General features: G+C 37.8%; 1 protein-coding gene across 1 annotated transcript in view; it reads left to right on the forward strand.

Annotated features, from left to right (window-relative positions):
• The window catches only part of C8H2orf73 (chromosome 8 C2orf73 homolog), a 37,248-nt gene extending 19,494 nt beyond the window's left edge, over positions 1 to 17,754 (forward strand). The window contains exons 4-5 of the mRNA XM_044263954.1: positions 16,332 to 16,447; positions 17,245 to 17,754. Of these exons, the coding sequence (XP_044119889.1) occupies positions 16,332 to 16,447; positions 17,245 to 17,613 (485 nt within the window). The 3' untranslated portion in view covers positions 17,614 to 17,754. The remainder of the gene's footprint in view (positions 1 to 16,331; positions 16,448 to 17,244) is intronic.
• The last annotated feature ends 4,514 nt before the right edge of the window (positions 17,755 to 22,268 follow it).

The raw sequence follows: 22,268 nt of genomic DNA on the forward strand, positions 1-22,268 counted from the left end.
TTCAGGTCTCTGTGATCTGGCCAGTCTAGTTAAGGATACAAAGGGCAACTAGGTTGAAGATCAGAACATTAGAAAATGGTAATACTCAGCATGCTTTCCACTTTAAGTGTGGTAGTTAATGAAGAGGACTGTTAGATGATCTGTAACATGGTCTCTCCTTTAGAAAGGTAATGAAGTCTGATTCAGGATGGTAGACTGAACATAGACATCTAAATCCACCACCACCCATACTCTATTAGGTAAGAGTAAACCAATCAACCCACAAAGATGAGGAGAATGGAAGAACTTTCTGCAGAGTGGGAAGGAATGAAAATTTGTTGATGGATTACAGAAAACAAAGAAGCCATAGCCTAGAAAAGACAGAGGGAAAGAGCACAGAGTCAATCTGTCTGACAAAACCCCAGGGTAGCTGGAGGCTCAGTCAGCAGGCAAAGCAAAAGGCAAGAATTAATCCAAGGGGAGAATTCAAGGGCGACTGGAAAGTCTGTCTTTTAAAGAACCACTCCAGTCGTGAACATTCTATTTGATGCCAACGTTAAGACTAGTGGAGCTCAGTGCCTCACCAGGAAGTCAACTAACCACATCAGTTATGTTTTCTGATAATTCCAGCTGATCTCTTATCCTATTCTTAGTTTATGAATGTACAGCCAAAGATTACAATTAGGCCAAGTTATCATTTTTTTAATGTTTGGAGGGTAAAGTCAAGGAAACATCATAGAACATAAAACAACAGCAGCAGCAACAACAAAAAACTGAGAGATAAAGGCAAAGTGGAGAATCAGTCTGGGAGGTCCAACTTTTCTGGAGCTCCAGAAAAGCAAGGAATAAAACTAAAAGCAGAGATAATTAGCAACACATAACATTTATTGAGCACATAGTATTTGCCCGGCATTTTATGGAACTTTCTAAATATTACCCATTCAATTCTCAGTCCAATTGTAAGGAATATATTAGAATGGTGATATTATTAATACTCTCATGTTTCAGAAAAGAAAGCAAGCACAGAGTTTGAATAACTTCCCCAAAGCTACACAGCAAACAACTGGTATTTGAACTCGGTCTACCTCCAATAAAAACCAGTATTCTACACAGCCTCTAGAATAATAAGAAAGTTTCCCAATATAAGAGAGAGGCATTAAAGGAGTCTACTGAGTGCTTCCAAGTGTGAAGGGACAAAAGATACAGCCTATATATCATTATGAAATTGCAAAGCAACAATCATAAAAAGAAGATTCTGTAAGTTTCCATAAAGAGAAAGAAAAATTAGTCACTAAGAAATAAGGATCCGTATGGAATCAAGCAGTGCTGATACAAAAGCACAACGGAGTTATGTCTTCAAAATTTCCAGGGAAAATTTTTTTGACTTAGAAAAGAGGATTAATTGAACACAAATACTAGAACCATTGTTCTTCAGGTGGCACCAGGCTTTGGACCCACTGAGAAAGAAATGTAGTCCCAGCACAATATTTGGCCCTTAAGTGAACAAAATTCATATAATTATATTATAAATGTTATTTCATAGTTTTTAGCTTTTAGCATTACACAGATATAGTATGGAAATTTTAAATGTGTTTATAGGATTATGTTATGAGTCTTAACAAGAAAAGTATATCAAGAGTTGACAGAAGATGGGAAGTAGAAAGAAGGGTGCTAATATCTTTATTTAGCATGAGTACTGAAGAAATACTACCCAAAGGAGATGAAACAAGGAATAGAAGTTTAAGGTTGAAGTCAAAGGAACGAATTTATCTCTCTAGCCCTGTCCTCTTTGCTGAGGATTGAACTCCCATCCAGCCACCTACCTACCATCTTTTCTTGGAAAGCTAATCTCCTTTGAATAACCGCATTCAAACCTGTACTCTGCCATTTTCCTCTTCTCAGTAAATGTCACTTCTATTCCCCCTCAAGTTTTGATAGTCTAGAAGACATTCCAGAACTCTACCTTTTATATCCAATCCATCAACAAATCTTTTTTTTTTTTTTTTTAAAGATTTTATTTATTCATTTGACAGAGATCACAAGTAGGCAGAGAGGCAGGCAGAGGGAGAGGAGGAAGCAGGCTCCCCGCCGAGCAGAGAGCCCAATGCGGGACTCGATCCCAGGACCCTGAGATCATGACCTGAGCCGAAGGCAGCGGCCTAACCCACCAAGCCACCCAGGCGCCCCCCATCAACAAATCTTGACACCAATTTCTCCAAAATATACTCCATGTCTTCTTACTAATGTTGTACAGCTCCTGTTAGCCTGCTTTCTCTCTTTCTCCTCCAAAATATGTTTTCCACACCATTGTTAGAAGGATCTTTTAAAAATACAAATGATATCACTTTCTTCCATTAGATGAATTACTTCTCATTGTTTGTCGAGTCAATTTCAAATTCCTCACCATGGCCTACATGATCCTGTTTAATCTATAGAATATGTCCTGTTGCTCATGGTATCATAAGAGGGCATTTCAAGAAGGGTATTTAACTCAGTGGGGGAGGAGTCAAGATGGCGGAGAAGTAGCAGGCTGAGACTACATCAGGTAGCAGGAGATCAGCTAGATAGCTTATCAAACCATTGCAAACATCTACAAATCCAACAGGAGACCAAAGAGAAGAAGAGCAACAATTCTAGAAACAGAAAATTGACCACTTTCTGAAAGGTAGGACAGCAGAGAAATGAATCCAAAGCGACCAGAAGATAGACCGCGGGGGGAGGGGCCAGCTCCCGGCAAGCGGCAGAGCAACAGAGCACAAAATCAGGACTTTTAATAGTCTGCTCCACTGAGCAACATCGCTCCAGAGGCTAAACCGGGATGGAACCCATGTGGGGTCAGCGTGGCCCCAGGTCCCACAGGGTCACAGAAAGATCAGGGGTGTCTGAGTGTTGCAGAGCTCACAGGTATTAGAGCGGGGAAGCTGGCTACAGAGATGGAGCCAAGGAGTGAGCTCTCAACTCGGGGTTACCTTGCACTGGTCACAGGCTGGGTGAGCTTGGAGCATGGCCAGAGGCCAGGGAGAAAGGAGTGATTGAGAGCTTTTCTCTGAGGTCACACTGAAGAGTGGAGCCCCCAAACTCTCGGGTCTTCCGGGCCAGAGATTGGAAGGCCGCCATTTTCATTCCCGCCCTCCGGAACTCTACAGAAAGCATTCAGGGAACAATAGCTCCCGAAAGCGAACCCAAGGTATTACTTAGCCTGGCCCATGGTAAGAGCAGTGCAATTCCACGTGGGGCAAAGACACTTGAGAATCACTACAACAGGCCCCTCCCCCAGAAGATCAACAAGAAATCCAGCCAAGACCAAGTTCACTTACCAAGGAGAACAGTGGAATTCTAGAGGAGAAGAAAGCAAAGCATGGAATTCATGGCTTTCTCCCCATGATTCTTTAGTCTTGCAGTTAATTTAATTTTTTCTTCTTCTTCTTCTAAATATTTTAAAACTTTTACCCATTCCTCTTTTAATGTTTTTTAACTAGTTTACCTTAATATTTTTCATAAAAATAAATAATATAATCTTTTTTGAACCTTCATTATTATAGTCATACTTTATCCTTCATTGTATCTAACTTTATTTTTTGTATACACATAGGGTTTTTTCTGCTAAAAAATTTGGGGTACAACTTCTTCTAATAGATCAAAATCTACCCTAAATCTAGCTCCAGGATTGTTCTACTCTCCAGCTGGAGCAAATTCTCTCCATTTTCTTTTTCTTTATTCTCCCAACCAACTTACTTTATCAACTAATTTTTTAGAAATTAAAAACATTTTTTTTCATCTTTATAGGCATATTCCATCCCTTCATTGTGTTTACCCTTATATATGTTTTTCATTCTTTAAAATTTTGGGAGGTAGTTTCTACTAAGAGACCAAAATACTCCCAAAATTAAGTGAGTGTTTTAGTCACCAGTCTAATATATATATATAGTTCTTTTTCTTATTTGTGTTTTCTGTTTTTAATTTTTTTTTTCTGAACTTCTTTTTATCCCCTTTCTCCCCCCCCCCCCCCATGATTTGGGGTCTCTTCTGATTTGGTTAAACTGCATTTTCCTAGGGTCTTTGACACCGTTTTAGTATTTTATTTGCTCCTTCATATATTCTTATCTGGACAAAATGACAAGGTAGAAAAACTCACCACAAAAAAAAGAACGGAGGCAATACCGAAGTCTAGGGACCTAATCAATATGGACATCAGTAATATGTCAGAGTTCAGAATGACGATTCTCAAGGTTCTAGCCGGGCTCGAAAAAGGCATGGAAGATATTAGAGGAACCCTCTCTGAAGAGATAAAAGCCCTTTCTGGAGAAATAAAAGAACTAAAATCTAACCAAGTTGAAATAAAAAAATCTATTAATGAGGTGCAATCAAAAATGGAGGCTCTCACTGCTAGGATAAATGAGGCAGAAGAAAGCATTAGTGATATAGAAGACCAAATGACAAAGAATAAAGAAGCTGAGCAAACAAGAGACAAACACTGGACCACGAGGAGGGAATTCGAGAGATAAGTGACACCATAAGACAAAACAACATTAGAATAACTGGGATTCCAGAAGAAGAAGAAAAGAGGGGAGCAGAAGGTATACTGGAGAGAATTATTGTAGAGATTTTCCCTAATATGACAAAGGGAACAAGCATCAAAATTCAGGAAGTGCAGAGAATCCCCCTCAAAATCAATAAGAATAGGTCCACACCCCATCACCTAATAGTAAAATTTACAAGTCTTAGCAACAAAGAGAGAATCCTGAAAGCAGCCCAGGTAAAGAAGTCTGTAACATACAATGGTAAAAATATTAGATTGGCAGCAGAGTTATTCACAGAGATCTGGCAGGCCAGAAAGAACTGGCATGATCTATTCAGAGCACTAAACGAGAAAAACATGCAGCCAAGAATACTATATCCAGCTAGGCTATCACTGAAAATAGAAGGAGAGATAAAAAAACTTCCAGGACAAACAAAAACTGAAAGAATTTGCAAACAGCAAACCAGCTCTACAGGAAATATTCAAAGGGGTCTTCTAAGCAAAGAGAAACCTTAAAAGTAGTAGATCAGAAAGGAACAGAGACAATATACAGTAACAGTCACCTTACAGGCAATACAATGGCACTAAATTCATATCTCTCAATAGTTACCCTGAATGTTAATGGGCTCAATGCCCCAATCAAAAGACACAGGGTATCAGAATGGATAACAAAACAAAACCCATCAATATGCTGCCTACAAGAAACTCATTTTAGGGACGCCTGGGTGGCTCAGTTGGTTGGACGACTGCCTTCAGCTCAGGTCATGATCCCGGAGTCCTGGGATTGAGTCCCGCATCGGGCTCCCAGCTCCATGGGGCGTCTGCTTCTCCCTCTGACCTTCTCCTCGCTCATGCTCTCTCTCACTGTCTCTCTCTCAAATAAATAAAAAAATAAAATCTTTAAAAAAAAAAAAGAAACTCATTTTAGACTCAAAGACACCTCCCGATTTAAAGTGAGGGGGTAGAAAACAATTTACCACGCTAATGGACATCAGAAGAAAGCTGGGGTGGCAATCCTTATATCAGATCAATTAGATATTAAGCCAAAGACCATAATAAGAGATGAGGAAGGACACTATATCATACTCAAAGGGTCTGTCCAGCAAGAAGATCTAACAATTTTAAATATCTATGCCCTAACATGGGAGCAGCCAACTATATAAACCAATTAATAACAAAGTCAAAAGAACACATCAATAATACAATAATAGCCCGGGACTTTAACACTCCCCTCAGTGAAATGGACAGATCATCGAAGCAAAAGATCAACAAGGAAATAAAGGCCTTAAATGACACACTGGACCAGATGGACATCACAGATATATTCAGAACATTTCATCCCAAAGCAACAGAATACACATTCTTCTCTAGTGCACATGGAACATTCTCCAGAATAGATCACATCCTGGGTCCTAAATCAGGTCTCAACTGGTATCAAAAGATTGGGATCATTCTCTGCATATTTTCAGACCACAATGCTCTGAAGCTAGAACTCAATCACAAGAGGAAAGCTGGAAAGAACCCAATATATGGAGACTAAACAGCATCCTTCTAAAGAATGAATGGGTCAACCAGGAAATTAAAGAAGAATTGAAAAATTTCATGGAAACAAATGATAATGAAAACACAACGGTGCAAAATCTGTGGGACACAGCAAAGGCAGTCCTGAGAGGAAAATACATAGCAATACAAGCCTTTCTTAAGAAACAAGAAAGGTCTCAAATACATAACCTCACCCTACTCCTAAAGGAGCTGGAGAAAGAACAACAAAGAAAGCCTAAACCCAGCAGGAGAAGAGAAATCATAAATATCAGAGCAGAAATCAGTGACATAGAAACCAAAAATACAATAGAACAAATCAACAAAACTAGGAGATAGTTCTTTGAAAGAATTAATAAGATTGATAAACCCCTGGCCAGACTTATCAAAAAGAAAAGAGAAAGGACCCAAATAAATAAAATCAAGAATGAAAGAAGAGGGATCACTACCAACACCAAAGAAATACAAACAATTATAAGAACATACTATGAGCAACTCTATGCCAACAAATTTGACAATCTGGAAGAAATGAATGCATTCCTAGAGACATATTAACTACCACAACTGAACCAGGAAGAAACAGAAAGCCTGAGCAGACCCATAACCAGTAAGGAGATTGAAACAGTCATCAAAAATCTCCAAACAAACAAAAGCCCAGGGCCAGATGGCTTCCCAGGGGAATTCTACCAAACATTTAAAGAAGAATTAATTCTTACTCTCCTGAAACTGTTCCTAAAAATATAAATGGAAGGAAAACTTCCAAACTCATTTTATGAGGCCAGCATCACCTTGATCCCAAAACCAGACAAGGATCCCATCAAAAAAGAGAATGACAGACCAAAATCCTTGATGAACACAGATGTGAAAATTCTCACCAAAATACTAGACAATAGGATCCAACAGTACATTAAAAAGATTATTCACCACGACCAAGTGGGATTTATTCCAGGACTGCAAGTTTGGTTCAACATCCGCAAATCAATCGATGTGATACAACACATCAATAAAAGAAAGAACAAGAACCATATGATACTCTCAATAGATGCTGAATAGCATTTGACAAAGTACAGCATCCCTTCCTGATCAAAACTCTTCAAAGTGTAGGGAGAGAGGGCACATAACTCAATATCATCAAAGCCATCTATGAAAAACCCACCGCAAATATCATTCTCAATGGAGAAAAACTGAAAACTTTTCCACTAAGGTCAGGAACATGGCAGGGATGTCCATTATCACCACTGCTATTCAACATAGTACTAGAAGTCCTAGCCTCAGCAATCAGACAACAAAAGGAAATTAAAGGCATCCAAATTGGCAAAGAAGTCAAACTATCACTCTTCACAGATGATATGATACTATATGTGGAAAACCCAAAAGGCTTCACTCCAAAACTGCTAGAACTTGTATAGGCATTCAGTAAAGTGTCAGGATATAAAATCAATGCACAGAAATCAGTTGTATTTCTGTACACCAACAGCAAGACTGAAGAAAGAGAAATTAAGGAGTCAGTCCCATTTACAATTGCGCACAAAACCATAAGATACCTAGGAATAAACCTAACCAAAGAGGCTAAGAATCTATACTCAGAAAACTATAAAGTACTCATGAAAGAAATTGAGGAAGACACAAAGAAATGGAAAAATGTTCCATGCTCATGGATTGGAAGAACAAATATTGTGAAAATGTCTATGCTATCTAAAGCATTCTACACATTTAATGCAATCCCTATCAAAATCCCATTCATTTTTTTTTCAAAGAAATGGAACAAATAATCCTAAAATGTATATGGAACCAGAAAAGACCTCAAATAGCCAAAGGAATATTGAAAAAGAAAGCCAAAGATGGTGGCATCACAATTCCAGACTTCAAGCTCTATTACAAAGCTGTCACCATCAAGACAGTATGGTACTGGCACAAAAACAGACACATAGATCAATGGAACCGAATAGAAAGCCCAGAAATAGACCCTCAACTCTATGGTCAACTAATCTTTGACAAAGCAAGAAAGAATGTCCAATGGAAAGAAGACAGTCTCTTCAATAAATGGTGTTGGGAAAATTGGACAGCCACATGCAGAAAAATGAAACTGGACCATTTCCTTACACCACACACAAAAATAGACTCAAAATGGATGAAGGACCTCAATGTGAGAAAGGAATCCATCAAAATTTTTGAGGAGACCATAGGCAGCAACCTCTTCGATCTCAGCTGCAGCAACTTCTTCCTAGGAACATCGCCAAAGTCAAGTGAAGCAAGGGCAAAAATGAACCACTGGGATTTCATCAAGATCAAAAGCTTTTGCACAGCAAAGGAAACAGTTAACAAAACCAAAGACAACTGACAGAATGGGAGAAGATATTTGCAAACGACATATCGGATAAAGGGCTAGTGTCCAAATTCTATAAAGAACTTAGCAAACTCAACACCCAAAGAACAAATAATCCAATCAAGAAATGGGCAGAGGACATGAACAGACATTTCTGCTAAGAAGACATCCAGATGGCCAACAGACACATGAAAAAGTGCTCCACATCACTCGGCATCAGGAAAATACAAATCCAAACTACAATGAGATACTACCTTATACCAGTCAGAATGGCTAAAATTAACAAGTCAGGAAATGACAGATGCTGGTGAGCATGCAGAGAAAGGCAAACCCTCCTACACTGTTGGTGCGAATGCAAGCTGGTGCAACCACTCTGGAAAACAGCATAGAGATTCCTCAGAAAGTTGAAAATAGAGCTATCCTATGACCCAGCAATTGCACTACTGGGTATTTACCCTAAAGATACAAACGTAGTGATCCAAAGGGGCACGTGCACCCGAATGTTTATAGCAGCAATGTCCACAATAGCTAAACTATGGAAAGAACCCAGATGTCCATCAACAGATGAATGGATAAAGAAGATGTGGGATATATATACAATGGAATACTATGCAGCCATCAAAAGAAATGAAATCTTGCCATTTGTGACGACATGTATGGAACTACAGCGTATTATGCTTAGCGAAATAAGTCAATCAGATAAAGACAACTATCATATGATCTCCCTGATATGAGGAAGTGGCGATGCAACATGGGGGATTTGGGGGATAGGAAAAGAAAAAATGAAAGAAGATGGGATTGGAAGGGAGACAAACCATAAGCGACCCTCAATCTCATAAAACAAACTGAGGGTTGCTGGGGGGAGGGGCATCAAAAGAGACGGGTTGGGTTAATGGACATTGGGGAGGGTTTGTGCTATGGTGAGTGCTGTGAAGTGTGTAAACCTGGCGATTCACAGACCTGTACACCTGGGGATAAAAATACATTATATGTTTATAAAAAGATTTAAAAAATTTAATTAGAAAAAAAAGAAGGGTATTTAACTCAGGTCAAGGAGGCAGAGAATGTTCTCTGAAAGTCATGGTTATTTCCAAAATGACTCATGCCTGTGTACTTGGTACTATATTTCCATAATCTACTTATTCTTATAAATTAAAATCTGAGTATTAAGAGAGTTTCTAGGATACAGTCAAAGTTGAATACTTTGGAAAGTCTTGCCAAAAGGTGGTTTAACTTTTTTTAAAAAAAGACTCCATTTATCTATTGTGGCGGGGAGACAGAACACAAGCAGGTGGAGGAGCAGAGGAAGAGGGACAAGTAGATGTAGGGCTTGATCTCACCACTGTGAGATCATGACCTGAGCCAAAATCAAGAATTGGACACTTAACTGACTGAGCCACCCAGGTGCCCCTAAAAGTCACTGACTTTTAAAAGTGCTAATTAGGTGTGGACAAAATCATTATAAAAGAGGAGCTGGAGTGAATTTTTTAAATCTTGGATTCTTTAGTCATATAATTTCAGATGTATCTTTAAATTTTCGTTCTGTTTTAAAGAAACTATAAAGGATACATTAGGGGTGTGGTTCCCACAAGAAACACACAGTACAATTCTAATCAGTGGATATTTCCACAAAGGAAATGCATTGGCATTCCAATAAAAATTTGAAGACTGAACTGATTAGAATAACGTATCTAAGTTTAGTATATATAATATTCTTTTTTTTAACTTTTTTGGTTAAGTAACCAGTCAGATCCCAGTTCTTTCTCATAAGGAGTGGTTGCTTCTACTCCAGTTCGTATGGGACACGGTAGAAGATGAGAACAGAGGGCTGGGCTTTGTTCTAGGATGACCAGGCAAGGCCCAGCCATTTCCTAAGAGACCACCCACTCCACACCCTCAACATCAATGCCTATAGGTCTGCTCTATTGAGCCGATCTATTTTCCCAGAGTGGAATACTCCAAACCTCCGTCTGGAGTGGGGAACAAAAGATCTGGGAATTTCTCCAATAATCCTCTGTTGGCTCTTCACCTTGTTCCATGTTTCCTGTTCCATATCTGTCAGATGCCTCCATTTTTTGAGCCCTCCTGGGACCCCAACCCATCCCCAAAAGCACTTAGCTTCCAGGTTTTTTTTGTGGTCTACTCAAGTTCATTGCCATTTAACCATCTGCTTTCTGGTTTCCAAATTTGTTAGTATCTTTGCTTTCATTTAGTTCTCTATTTTCCCAAGGATTTAAGCTTTTTAAGGTATTTACCATCATTATACCCATGTTTTGGGAGGGGGTGGGGGAAATGCACATGTTGAATTTGTCGTGTTTAACTGGAAATCATGGTCACCTTCTCACCATCAATGTTCCCTCCCTGTAGAATGTAATACTGTCTTAGCACTTTTAGTGGTTTGATCCCTAGGCTCATTACTTAAATTTCATCATTTTATTTCCTCAATTCAAGAAGTGCAAATAATACTCCCTACTTTGCAGGACTGTGAGGAGAAATAAAAAATATGTAAAGTTGCCTACCACAGTGCTTGGTACAAAGGACACAACAAATGGAAGCTATTTTTATTATTAATAATTGCATTGTATTATGCTAGGTCTTTAGCTGGAATTTAGCTTTGGAAACCAAGTGTGGAAGTCTCACTTTTTCCTTCCTCGCCCTCCTTCCCCCTTCACCCACACCTCCCCCTCCTCCTCCTCTGTCTCTGTCTCTCTTTTATTGTGTTTCTCATTGCCAAATTCATTATTATATCCCAGGTTCTAGAACGATGCCCAGATCTATCCAACAGATTAAAAACATAATGTAATTAAACAAACATACACAACACAATATAGGTCTGCAATTTATTCATATTTTGGATGATGTTTGGATACTAGTGAAAAGGGTTTTAAAGAGGAAATATTTGAGCATAACATTTTAAAAATATGTATATATATACTAGTTTGTATATTCCAGATTTTACATATATGTATATATATGTGCATATACATACAGACTTCAAAACTGTGGATGTAAACATGCATCATACCAATTAAAGTCGTCATCTGGTCATTCTGTTCCATCAGCCCACTTAATTACGCCCGGTCTTTGGCATTTCAGCAATGTCATTTTGTGCTGATAATGAAAGTGCCCTTTATTCTTGTACCACCACACAATTTCCTGGCTGCCATCCACGGTCACTTCAACAAATGGTTGGGCTCCATCATATCCTGAGCTGCTATAAGAATAAGGGTTCACTGTGGGTTTTATATCATAAAACTTTATAAATTGGAAAGGCTGATCTAATTTGTGAGGAGAGTCCTACTTAAATAAAAGTTGCAGTTTTTATCAATGACTTGATATCTTAATGTTTTCTTGAATTACAAAATCAGATTATAATCATGAAAAAAATTTTCTGAAGTAGGCGTTAGTGTTGTTTCTTTTGCACCAAGGTGTAGCATCATAATGATTTCTTGCTAGAATTATGCTCAAGTTTTTTCACTGTATTTTGAAAATCTATACCATTATTTTTTATATTACTTTTATATAAGATCAAAATAATTGCTACCTAGAAGAATGGAGTATCTGCTAGAAAAATATTACAGATGAATGTTTTTTAAGTAGACTAACACACAAAAAGTTAAGAAAATTTCCCAAAGTAAAAGTTGCTGAGTTCCCACCAATAAAGATCAAGTTGTGTGTTTGAATAAATTCTGGCTTTGTTGGTAAAATATAGATGGCTAGACACCAACTTGTTTGGTGTATCCCTGTTTAGAAAATTTCTATTTTAATTAGATCAAGTTTCCAAGAAACAGAGAGTGGATTTCAAACATTCTTCATGGACTTTGCCTTATGTTTTGTAATCCTCATAAAACAAGGCTTCTTTTAAGTAATTACTTTGGGTTCAACTTGAATTCTGAAGTAGAATAACCACTAAGAAATTGAATATCTTCTTTGATGTTTTCCTACTTAAATGTTCTTCACTATTGTGGGCTCCTTTAAAAATCTCATATATTTGCATAAATTAATGTGGTAGTAATGTCTAATTTTAACAAATATGTTGGGGTAAAGAAATTCTCTAATAGCTCAGATTTGTATTCTTTTTATTTCCTTTATTTGTACCCATAAAGACATGGTTTTTTTTTTTAAGTTATTATTTTTGAGACTCTGGGAGGTTCTAGATCACTATGTATGTATGTGTATATGTATGTATGTATTTAGATTCTATTTATTTGAGAGAGAGAGAGAGAGTGAGAAAGAGTACTAGTGGGGAGGGGAGGGAAAAGCAGGCTCCCCATGAGCAGGGAGCTCAACACAGGGCTTGATCCCAGGAGCTGGATCATGATCAAAGCAGAACGCAGACACTTAACCGACTGAGCCACCCACATGCCCCTGGATCACTATTTAAAAGAGAATATCCAACTTTTGTAGCAACATGGACGGGACTGGAAGAGATTATGCTGAGTGAAATCAGTCAAGCAGAGAGAGTCAATTATCATATGGTTTCACTCATTTGTGGAGCGTAACCAATAGCATGGAGGACAAGGGGCGTTAGAGAGTAGTAGGGAATTTGGGTAAATTGGAAGGGGAGGTGAACCATGAGAGACTATGGACTCTGAAAAACAGTCTGAGGGGTTTGAAGTGGCGGGGGGGTGGGAGGTTGGGGTACCAGGTGGTGGGTATTATAGAGGGCACAGCTTGCATGGAGCACTGGGTGTGGTGAAAAAATAATGAATACTGTTTTTCTGAAAATAAATAAATTGGGGAAAAAAAAAAATAAAAAAAATAAAAAAATAAATAAATAAATAAATAAAATCTTTAAAAAAAAAAATAAAAGATAATTCATTTTAATTGATTTAATTGATTTATTTCTGAAGTATTTCTGTTTCTTAATTGCATAACAAGTCACCCCAAAATTCCGTTGCTTCAAAAACAATTATCACTTTATTTGCTCATGATTTTGTAATCTGGGCTGGGCTCAGCTGGGCAGTTCTTTGGCTGGTCTTAGTGGTGAACACTTGGGTGACTGTATTCACTAGGAAGGTCATCTGAGGACTGGGCTCAGCAAGGAGTCTTCAATGGCCAGGCCCTTCTTTCTACATGTGGTCCCTCCATTTAAGGGTAGCTGAACTTCTTACATAGCAGTTCAGGGCTCCCAAAATTTCAGAAACAGAAGCTGAAAGGCTTTCTCAAGGTTTATTTCTGGAACTGGCAGTATTACTTTTGCTATATCTTATTGGTTAAAGCTAATCTCAAAGCCAGCCCACATTCACAAGGAGGGGACTGTACAGGGATGTGCATAGTGGAAGACCAATAAAATAGGGTCACCAATGTAATGGACTATGACATGTTGTTAAATTGTTCTTCCCATGAGAGTTTAGGAGTAGCTAATGCTTCACTTTACTTTTGTTTGAAATGTCTTTAAATTGCCTTCACTCTAATGGGTGAAAGTAGAGTTGGGTATAGAATTCTTAGTTCATGGTTATTTACCTTTATACTTGGAAGATATTATTCCATTGTCTTCTGGATCCTATTGTTACATCAAGTCTGCAGGAAGTCCAGTTAATCTTTTGAGAGTAATATGTTTCGATATAAGATTTTTAAGGTTCAAAGTGGGCCTTTGTATATAGAGTTATTTATAGTACTTATGACTTATATTAATAACCTAGATTTAATATTACAAATGAAAAATATTTCTTTCCATAAGCCTTTAATTTTTATATATTGTTTCACTATAATTGTAGGGCTGTCTTCTTACTTCATATTAATACTTTCTGTGTCTTTGAGGGTGTTTTTTTGTGCTTATTTTAAATTCTTGGAGTATCAGTTTAATTATTCAGCCTCACACAGCATATGTTTTTAATTTTGTTGTCTTTCTTTACAGTGTCTGTCTAGATTATCTTAATAGGTCATGTTCCCCAAGGGGAATCAACAGCCCTATAGAGGCAAAATGTAAAAACTAGGGTCTGGCTTGTGAGCCTCCCAGTGAATTTAAAGGAAAGAAAATGATGGTCAGGCTAGAGAGTGTCAGATCCTGTAAAACCAACCTTGGTCGTTTCCATTTGCTGTCACTATACTAGGTCATCCTCTAATTAGAACACCACCCCTCCCTCCCACTTTAAATTCCTAAAAAGAGGCAACCCAAGAAAAGGCAATCTCTTGATGTTTTCAGTCCACCAGCACTGATGGTTGCTGGAGGAATGGTAGCAGAGCAAATACCCAAAGGGGCAGCATGCACCTATTTTCATCAGCTCCTTACTGTAAAGGGACTTCTGTGCTGTTCCAAACTTACTCAGTTGACAGCAGATGGTTAACCAGTTGCTGCCAGTTTCTTCCCCTGGGGAAAGCAATGACCTTCCCAAGGCAATGTGGGGATGGGGTGTCAAGAGGAGATTTAAAAATCTCTCCCCATGAATGACCATGACATTCACCCAAAACCCAGTAGTCTTTTCCCAAATGGTAGAAAAAATATGTGTCAGTATGGCTAGACTTTTCTCAGTGTCATAGTTCCCATACATTTTTAGTAAATCTTTGGCACCTGCTGTTCTTTTGTACACTAGCAAATCCCTAAAAAAAAAAAAAAAAAAAAAGTAATGATTATGTAGAAAATGAGTTTTGAGCAACTGATCTCAACTAGAAATCAAGGAAATATCATCAGTTAACATTTTTTTTCCCTGCTAACAAGGAAAAGATTGCCATTTCAAATCATGTAATATATAAATAAAGACTCATCATTCCTGCTAATAAGATTAGTTTATATCAATGTCTGAATATTAAATTGGATTCATGAATGCTTAGTAGTCTGAGTTTACTAACATATTTCTCCACATATTTCTCCTTCTTATATATTCTCCCTAACTTTAAAGGCAAGATTTTTTAAAAATTAAATTTCATTTTTTAATAGTTAACACATGCATATAGTATAAAATTCAAATGGTAGGGCGCCTGGGTGGCTCAGTGGGTTAAGCCACTGCCTTCGGCTCAGGTCATGATCTCAGAGTCCTGGGATCGAGTCCCGCATCGGGCTCTCTGCTCAGCAGGGGCCTGCTTCCCTTCCCCTCTCTCTGCCTGCCTCTCTGCCTACTGTGATCTCTCTCTGTCAAATAAATAAATAAAATCTTAAAAAAAAAATTCAAATGGCACAAAAGAATATACAATGAAAGTGAACCTATCTCTGTCCTCCAGTGACCTAATTCTCTCCCCCTGCAGCAGTCACTTTCTCAATCTCTTGAATGTTATTCCAGAGATATGGTAGGTATACATAACTTCCTATATGTGACTTTTTTATAAAAGGGGAAATTTAAAAATTTTTCCTTGATGTAATTTTACCTCACTAAACAGGGAGTTGTTATGATCCTTATATAACCTTGCATGCTAAAAGTAAAAATAAAGTGAGTTTTAGAAGTTATTAAAAATATGGAACAGAGGAGACCAATAGAATGAATCCCTATATACCCATCACCTAGCTTGAAAGATTATTTAAAAGTGATTTTTAAAGGGTTTTACAGTCTTACAAATTTTCAGAACGTCTGTCAATGGGAAATGAAAAGAATCACATGTTCTACTACAACTGCAACAGCCCTGGAGTCTCCCAGGTCATTCTGTTAGTGCTAGTGGGGAGCAACATATGCATAAAGTTCACATAGCCTTTCGTGTAGTAAAAAATGAGTTGACAAATGAATTGTATTTACACCTTTCCTACAATTTTGGTTGGTTTCTGTGCAAGAGACATTTCTAACAGAATTTTAAAGCCATTGTTGCATTAATATTAGTTTTAGAAAGTACTACTAATGCCTCATATGGGGCTAATTCAGTTGTTTTGATTTGGTTCTTTTCATGGAGAAAGAATGTTGCATTCATTATATTTATCCATACTTTTAAAAAGTTAGTATTATTAGCATTTTTTTAAAAATGTGATTATGAATATTGATTATATTTCCATATACAAATCTAATTTTTGTCCTGACTTGACAAAATCTTTTTTTTCCTCAGTTCCACTTGCCTCTCCTGATGCATCAGCAGAACTTCAAAAGAATTTTATAGAACACATCTCTTTTTTACATCAATATGATGCTAGGAAAACTCCCAACGAGCCCATCCGGGGAAAGGTGAGAGTATTCTGAATCAATTATTTAATACTTTAGGATGGAACAGGTTTATGGTAGAACATTAAGCTTTTCCAAGTCATGACTGTCTTTCGAAAAGTCTATTTGAACAAACTAACATGGTTGTTAGGGGGATAAAAAGCTCAGCAACATGTTACAGTTAAAATTAAGGAATGATGTCATAATTTTGGATCACAGTCTTTGGAGTTTGGTTTCAATTATTACAATCATTCACTTAAGGTAATATCAGAGCAGTTTGATAAACCATTGGCAATGCTCATGTGGGCGTGGCAGGAATGCATCTGAGATTTAATACAAAGTCAGACATTAATGTGATGGTTGCCAGATTTTTTTTTTCCCCAACTGCCGATGTTTGTTTTCATATTTTACCTTAAGTCATTTGTTGAAACTATCTGACGTTTGGGGTGCAATCACAAATGCTGAGGTCTATGAACTGTAGTTGCTAGTGTATCCACAGCAAACCCCAGAGCCGGAAATGAAATTCGATATGAGCAGTCTTACACAATTCAACTGATAGAAATGTTGGAAACAAGATGCTGCCTCTTTGACTTTCTGTTTTTCCCTTTTATTTTCTGGCACACCCTACTTTACCATTGATGTAAAAGTCTCACTGATAATTATCTTGCTGCTGCCTTCATTTAGACTTAGGTGTTGGCCAATGAGGAGGCAGGAAGAGAATTGCCTGCCTCACCAGAACTTGAGCTAGCACATAAGTTCACAGCTGCATCTCCCAGCAACTTGTGTGCCCTGGTTAATGTCAACTTTGTTTTCCTTTCCAGCGACATGGAGCTTTTGTGCAGACAGAGATAAAACCAGGGAGTAGGCCAATAATTCCTACGGGAACGGAGGTATTACGGAATGCTCTAGGGTCATGCTCATCAGAACAGTCCAAAAAAACAGAGAAAGGAAACTCAGCGGAAAGCAAAATGATCTCACCAGGTCTCTGCCGACAAAATTCCCCAGAGCTGTTAGAGACTGAAACTCACTTATCAGAAACAGACGTCAGAGAGGCAGCCAAGGCATGCCCCAGAAGTCCTGAAAGAAGGGAGAAGGCTGCAGACATCTTCCAAGCAACTGCAGTAAACGCTCTTCTCCCCAGGCATGATCATTTCAATCCACCAATAAAAAGTCAGGATAAGTCAGGATAAATTACCTTCTTCAGATAAAAATCTAATCCTTGGGATGGAGAGGAATTATGGAATCACAGAAACCCTCACAGTTGCTTTTTTTGTTATCGATAACCTAAATTTCAATTTACATAAATGGGAAAATGAAAAAAGACAATTAAAATGCACCAAAAATTTAAGAATCGTCTCTGATGAGTAGTGGATTATGAGACATATCTCTGTTTTATTATTTATAAACAAAACAATTTTGTTTTGCACAAAAATGAACATAGTTAACAAATATAAAACTTTCTTGAGAGGCCTTATGGGATAATTATTCTGTGGAATCAAAGTAGTGTTGGAATTTTGCCTCTACCACCTATGAGCTGTGTGACCTTGGGTAAGTTACTTAACTTCTCTAGACTTCAGTTTCCTCATCTGTAAAATCAGGATAATGGTGACTTCCCATGGTTAGTGATAATGAGATTATATACATTGATCAGTAAGTAACCAATGTGATTACATTATCACTATTACTATAATTAAAGTTTCAGCTGAAGGATGATCCTCTTCTGTAACCTTAAATTCTTCTCCTTATTTTTTTTAAAAGATTTTTTTAATTTATTTGACACACAGAGAGATCACAAGTAGGCACAGAGAGAGGGGGAAGCAGGCTCCCCACTGAGCAGAGAGCCCTATGCCAGCCTTGATCCCAGGATCCTGAGATCATGACCCCAGCCCAAGGCAGAGGCTTAACCCACTGAGCCACCCAGGCGCCCTCCTCCTTATTTTATTTTATTTTTTAAGATTTTATTTATTTATTTGACACAGAGAGATCATGAGTAGGCAGACAGGCAGGCAGAGAGACAGAGGAGGAAGCAGGCTCCCTGCTGAGCAGAGAGCCCGATGCGGGGCTTGATTCTAGGACCCTGGGATCATACCTGAGCCGAAGGTAGAGGCTTTAACCCACTGAGCCACCCAGGCACCCCTCCCTCCTCATTTTAAAACTTTAAGTCCTTCCACATACAATTAAGAGTGTGAAAAATTAAAAACATTTCTCCTGGTACTAGTTACACAAATGTGCATGTGCACGCACATACACACACACACTCTTACTTCAAAGATATATGGGTACTAGAATATAAAAATATTTCCTGGGCGCCTGGGTGGCTCAGTGGGTTAAGCCGCTGCCTTCAGCTCGGGTCATGATCCCAGGGTCCTGGGATCGAGTCCCACATCGGGCTCTCTGCTCAGCGGGGAGCCTGCTTCCTCCTCTCTCTCTCTGCCTGCCTCTCTGCCTGCTTGTGATCTCTGTCTGTCAAATAAATAAATAAAATCTTTAAAAATATATATATATTTCCTAAGTTGTTTTCTATTTTACTTAGATCACTTAGATCAGTACTAACTCAATCTCTGCTTTTTAGAAGAGTTTGGTGTGGTTAATTCTACCAGCTCTTCTATTTGGCACATTTGGTGTGCCAAAATGTATCTGTCAGGAGCTGTGTTCTCTTGCACACAAGTGGAGTAGGTAGAATATTTTTCTGCTGTCAAAAGAGTATTTAGATGCTCAGCAAATTTCCATGGCAATATATCAGTTGCACTATAACCTGTAGTGTTGATAAGACAATAGGTGTATCTTTATCCCTTTCTTTTCCACTAAGGTAATTTTAATAGATTGCCAAATGAATGAATGCCATTATTATATATTTGTGTATTGGGGACTTTCAGTTCTTACAATACAACAGATTAAGGGTAATAGTGAACCCCTTTCATTGCACACACCTTGAAATGCTGAATAAAATATATAGCCAAGCTCACAAAACTGAGAAATGCCCATGTTGCAAAACAGCTTGATTATTTGTGTAACAGTATGCATCTTAAAGATCTTTTATTGATACATGTAAAGTATCTCATTATTTTAATCACTGCATTGTCTTCCATAGTATAGATATAGTAGAGAACTGGAGCCGAGGTCTTACAGGCTAATCGCTTGAATTTTAATCCACACTGGAATAGAGATGGAAACCTCCATATTAGAGTTGAGATTAAAACCCACATAAAGCTAGAACCCTCAAAGAGTTGGCCTATCTCGGTACAAGGCAGACTAGAAGATCTTCACTTGTACAACCAGGCAGACAGCAAGAAAGTTTCCTATTCCTACATCTAGACCTTCCTACAGTAGACCATGGCTAAAGTCTGTGTAAGAAAGTACAACCTCAAGCTTGTGCCACATTCCAGTTTGGAATATGAATTTTCATGCAGAACATCTAATGGGACACAAAATTAACATAAAAATTAGTCCTGCTGGTGAAATGCAAATGCAAAACCTTCCCTGAAGAGAGATTTCCACAATCCATGGAAGTAACAGTCCCTGCTAAGGGAGGGTCAATAACAAAAGTTATAGATCATAAAAAAGAAAACCAAACTGAGAAAGAGTCTGAACTATAACAAAAGGAATGGTTAAACCTTAAAACTAGAAGTAATAGAATTTGAACACTTTCAATTTCAAGGTATTTGTCTTTCTTGCACTCTGGAAATTTTTACTCTGTAGCCTTTCTATTATTTCCATGCCCCCCATCTCCATTCCCTCCTTCTGGAACAACTACCAGCTGCATGATAGAATGCTCACATTTATCTTCTATGTGTCCTAACTTTTCTTTCATTATCTTTTTCATGGTACTTTACCACTAAGTAATGCAAGAATCTCTTGACACTAATTTTCTACTAACTAATTTGTTTCCCAGCCTTGTTAATTGTTACACCAGGCCATCTATGGAAAACAGTTTTTAATTAGTATTTTATTTTTTAATTTCTGAGATCTGTAAATGTTTCCTTAATACACAAGATTCTTCCTATATTATGGATATGATAGCTTCTCTTATCACTCTTAGAACATTGTAATAAAGCTTATCATCTTAACATCTTTTTCTGCTCTCTTAATTCTATTGATTTTTGTTTGTTGAGGATGATGCTTCAATTTCTTGGTATTATACTTTATTCTTCAAACATTTGGTGAGTCTTGGTTGTATACTCTTCTCTGATTATGTAATTTTCAGATCCTTATCAGTGTAAATTGTTTCTGTCTGTTGCACCTGACTTTTGGACAGGGTTGGGATATGAGTCAGACAGGATCTAAAGATGATTTGTGTGATGGGATTTTTGACCCTCTTGGAGGTCAGTGGCTACTTGGGCACTGGCCTGTTTCTCTAGCCCTAGTGTATGAGTCAGTTCATCCACAGCTGCCCAGCACTCAGTGCATGCAGAACAGGGAGAGGTTACTAATTTGCTGTTCCTTATGCAGTCCCCTAATTTTTCAAACTGATAAATGCCCCAGAGCCCTTTCTACTACTTAATATCCATTAGCTCTAACCCTGTAGTTCTATGCAACTTCCCTCTACAGCAGTCATCTCTACACTTGTGTTGGGTCCTTCCTTCCTTCCTTCCTTAAGATTTCATCTTTACTTTAGAGTAAGAGTGTACATGAGACGGGGGAGGGAAAGAGGGGCAGGGAGGAGGGAAAACAAGAGAATCATAAGAAGACCCCACACACAGCACAGAGCCCCATGTAGGCTTGATCCCACAACACCCTGAGATCACAACCAGAAACCAAGAGTCAGAAGCTCAACTGACCGAGTCTCCCAGGTGCCCCTGAATTTTTCTCTCTTTTAGTTTTGTTCCTCCAAACACTTGTTCTCTGGTAGTATCTTTCAGAACTTAATACAAATCTATTTCTTCAGATAGTAGGTCTCTCTGGTTTCCAATACTATTAAATTGTATTTTATTATCAGTATCTATTTACATGTATTTTTGTGAGATTTAGTGGGCAGTAAGTGGTATATGTGTATTACCAATCTGCCATCTTGAATCATTCTCTGATTTTTTTAAAGTAAATCATTTGCAAACTTAGTACTTTGGCCATTAGTAAATCACAGATTCCCTGCAATAGACCTCACAATTGACCAGCAGACATTAGTGAAAATTGTCATGGTCTTTCTGTCTTTGGGAATGTGTTTTAGTGAGAGATGGAGAGATGGATCCCAGTTAGTGGACTACAACTATAGGCTAGATTGGTGGTTCTCAACGTTTTCAAGTATAAGGACATGTTTTCTGCATTTAAAAAAAGTTCATGGATCCTTACAAAATGTAATTGAACTTTTAGTATCCATTGTTTGAGAAAACACATAATAACAAAATACAATGATGATTTCCAGGTTCAATCCTCTCTTTTTTAAATGCTAAGGGTTTGTCTCTCCACAATGAATTCCATAGTCTCTGAAAGTTATAACTGCCTATTGGTATAAATAGTGCTCTTAAATTTTACAAGAATATTTGAATGTTTTCAAGTAGTTTCTTTATCAGGTATTTTCTTAGAATTATAGCTTTTACCAGGTTAGAGGATTTTTTTTTTCTGTTTACCATACAAAACAGAACCAAAAAATGGACCTTCATGAAATTTAATATTAAAAAAAAACTTAATGAATGAGCTAATGGTTTTCAGTCCTTAACATTGCTATTAATACCATAAATCTTTGTGTGTTTTAAGAATTAAAGCATTTTCCAATCTATTATCTCACTGGATCTTTACAATAATCCTATGAAGCAGGACAAATATTACTATGTATGTCAATCTTCCAGCTAATTAATAGACAAATAAAACTTAAGTAATTTGAGGAGGAGGAGTCAAGATGGCGGAGAAG

The sequence above is a fragment of the Neovison vison genome, chromosome 8, assembly GCF_020171115.1.
Source record: "Neovison vison isolate M4711 chromosome 8, ASM_NN_V1, whole genome shotgun sequence".
NCBI lineage: Eukaryota > Metazoa > Chordata > Mammalia > Carnivora > Mustelidae > Neogale > Neogale vison.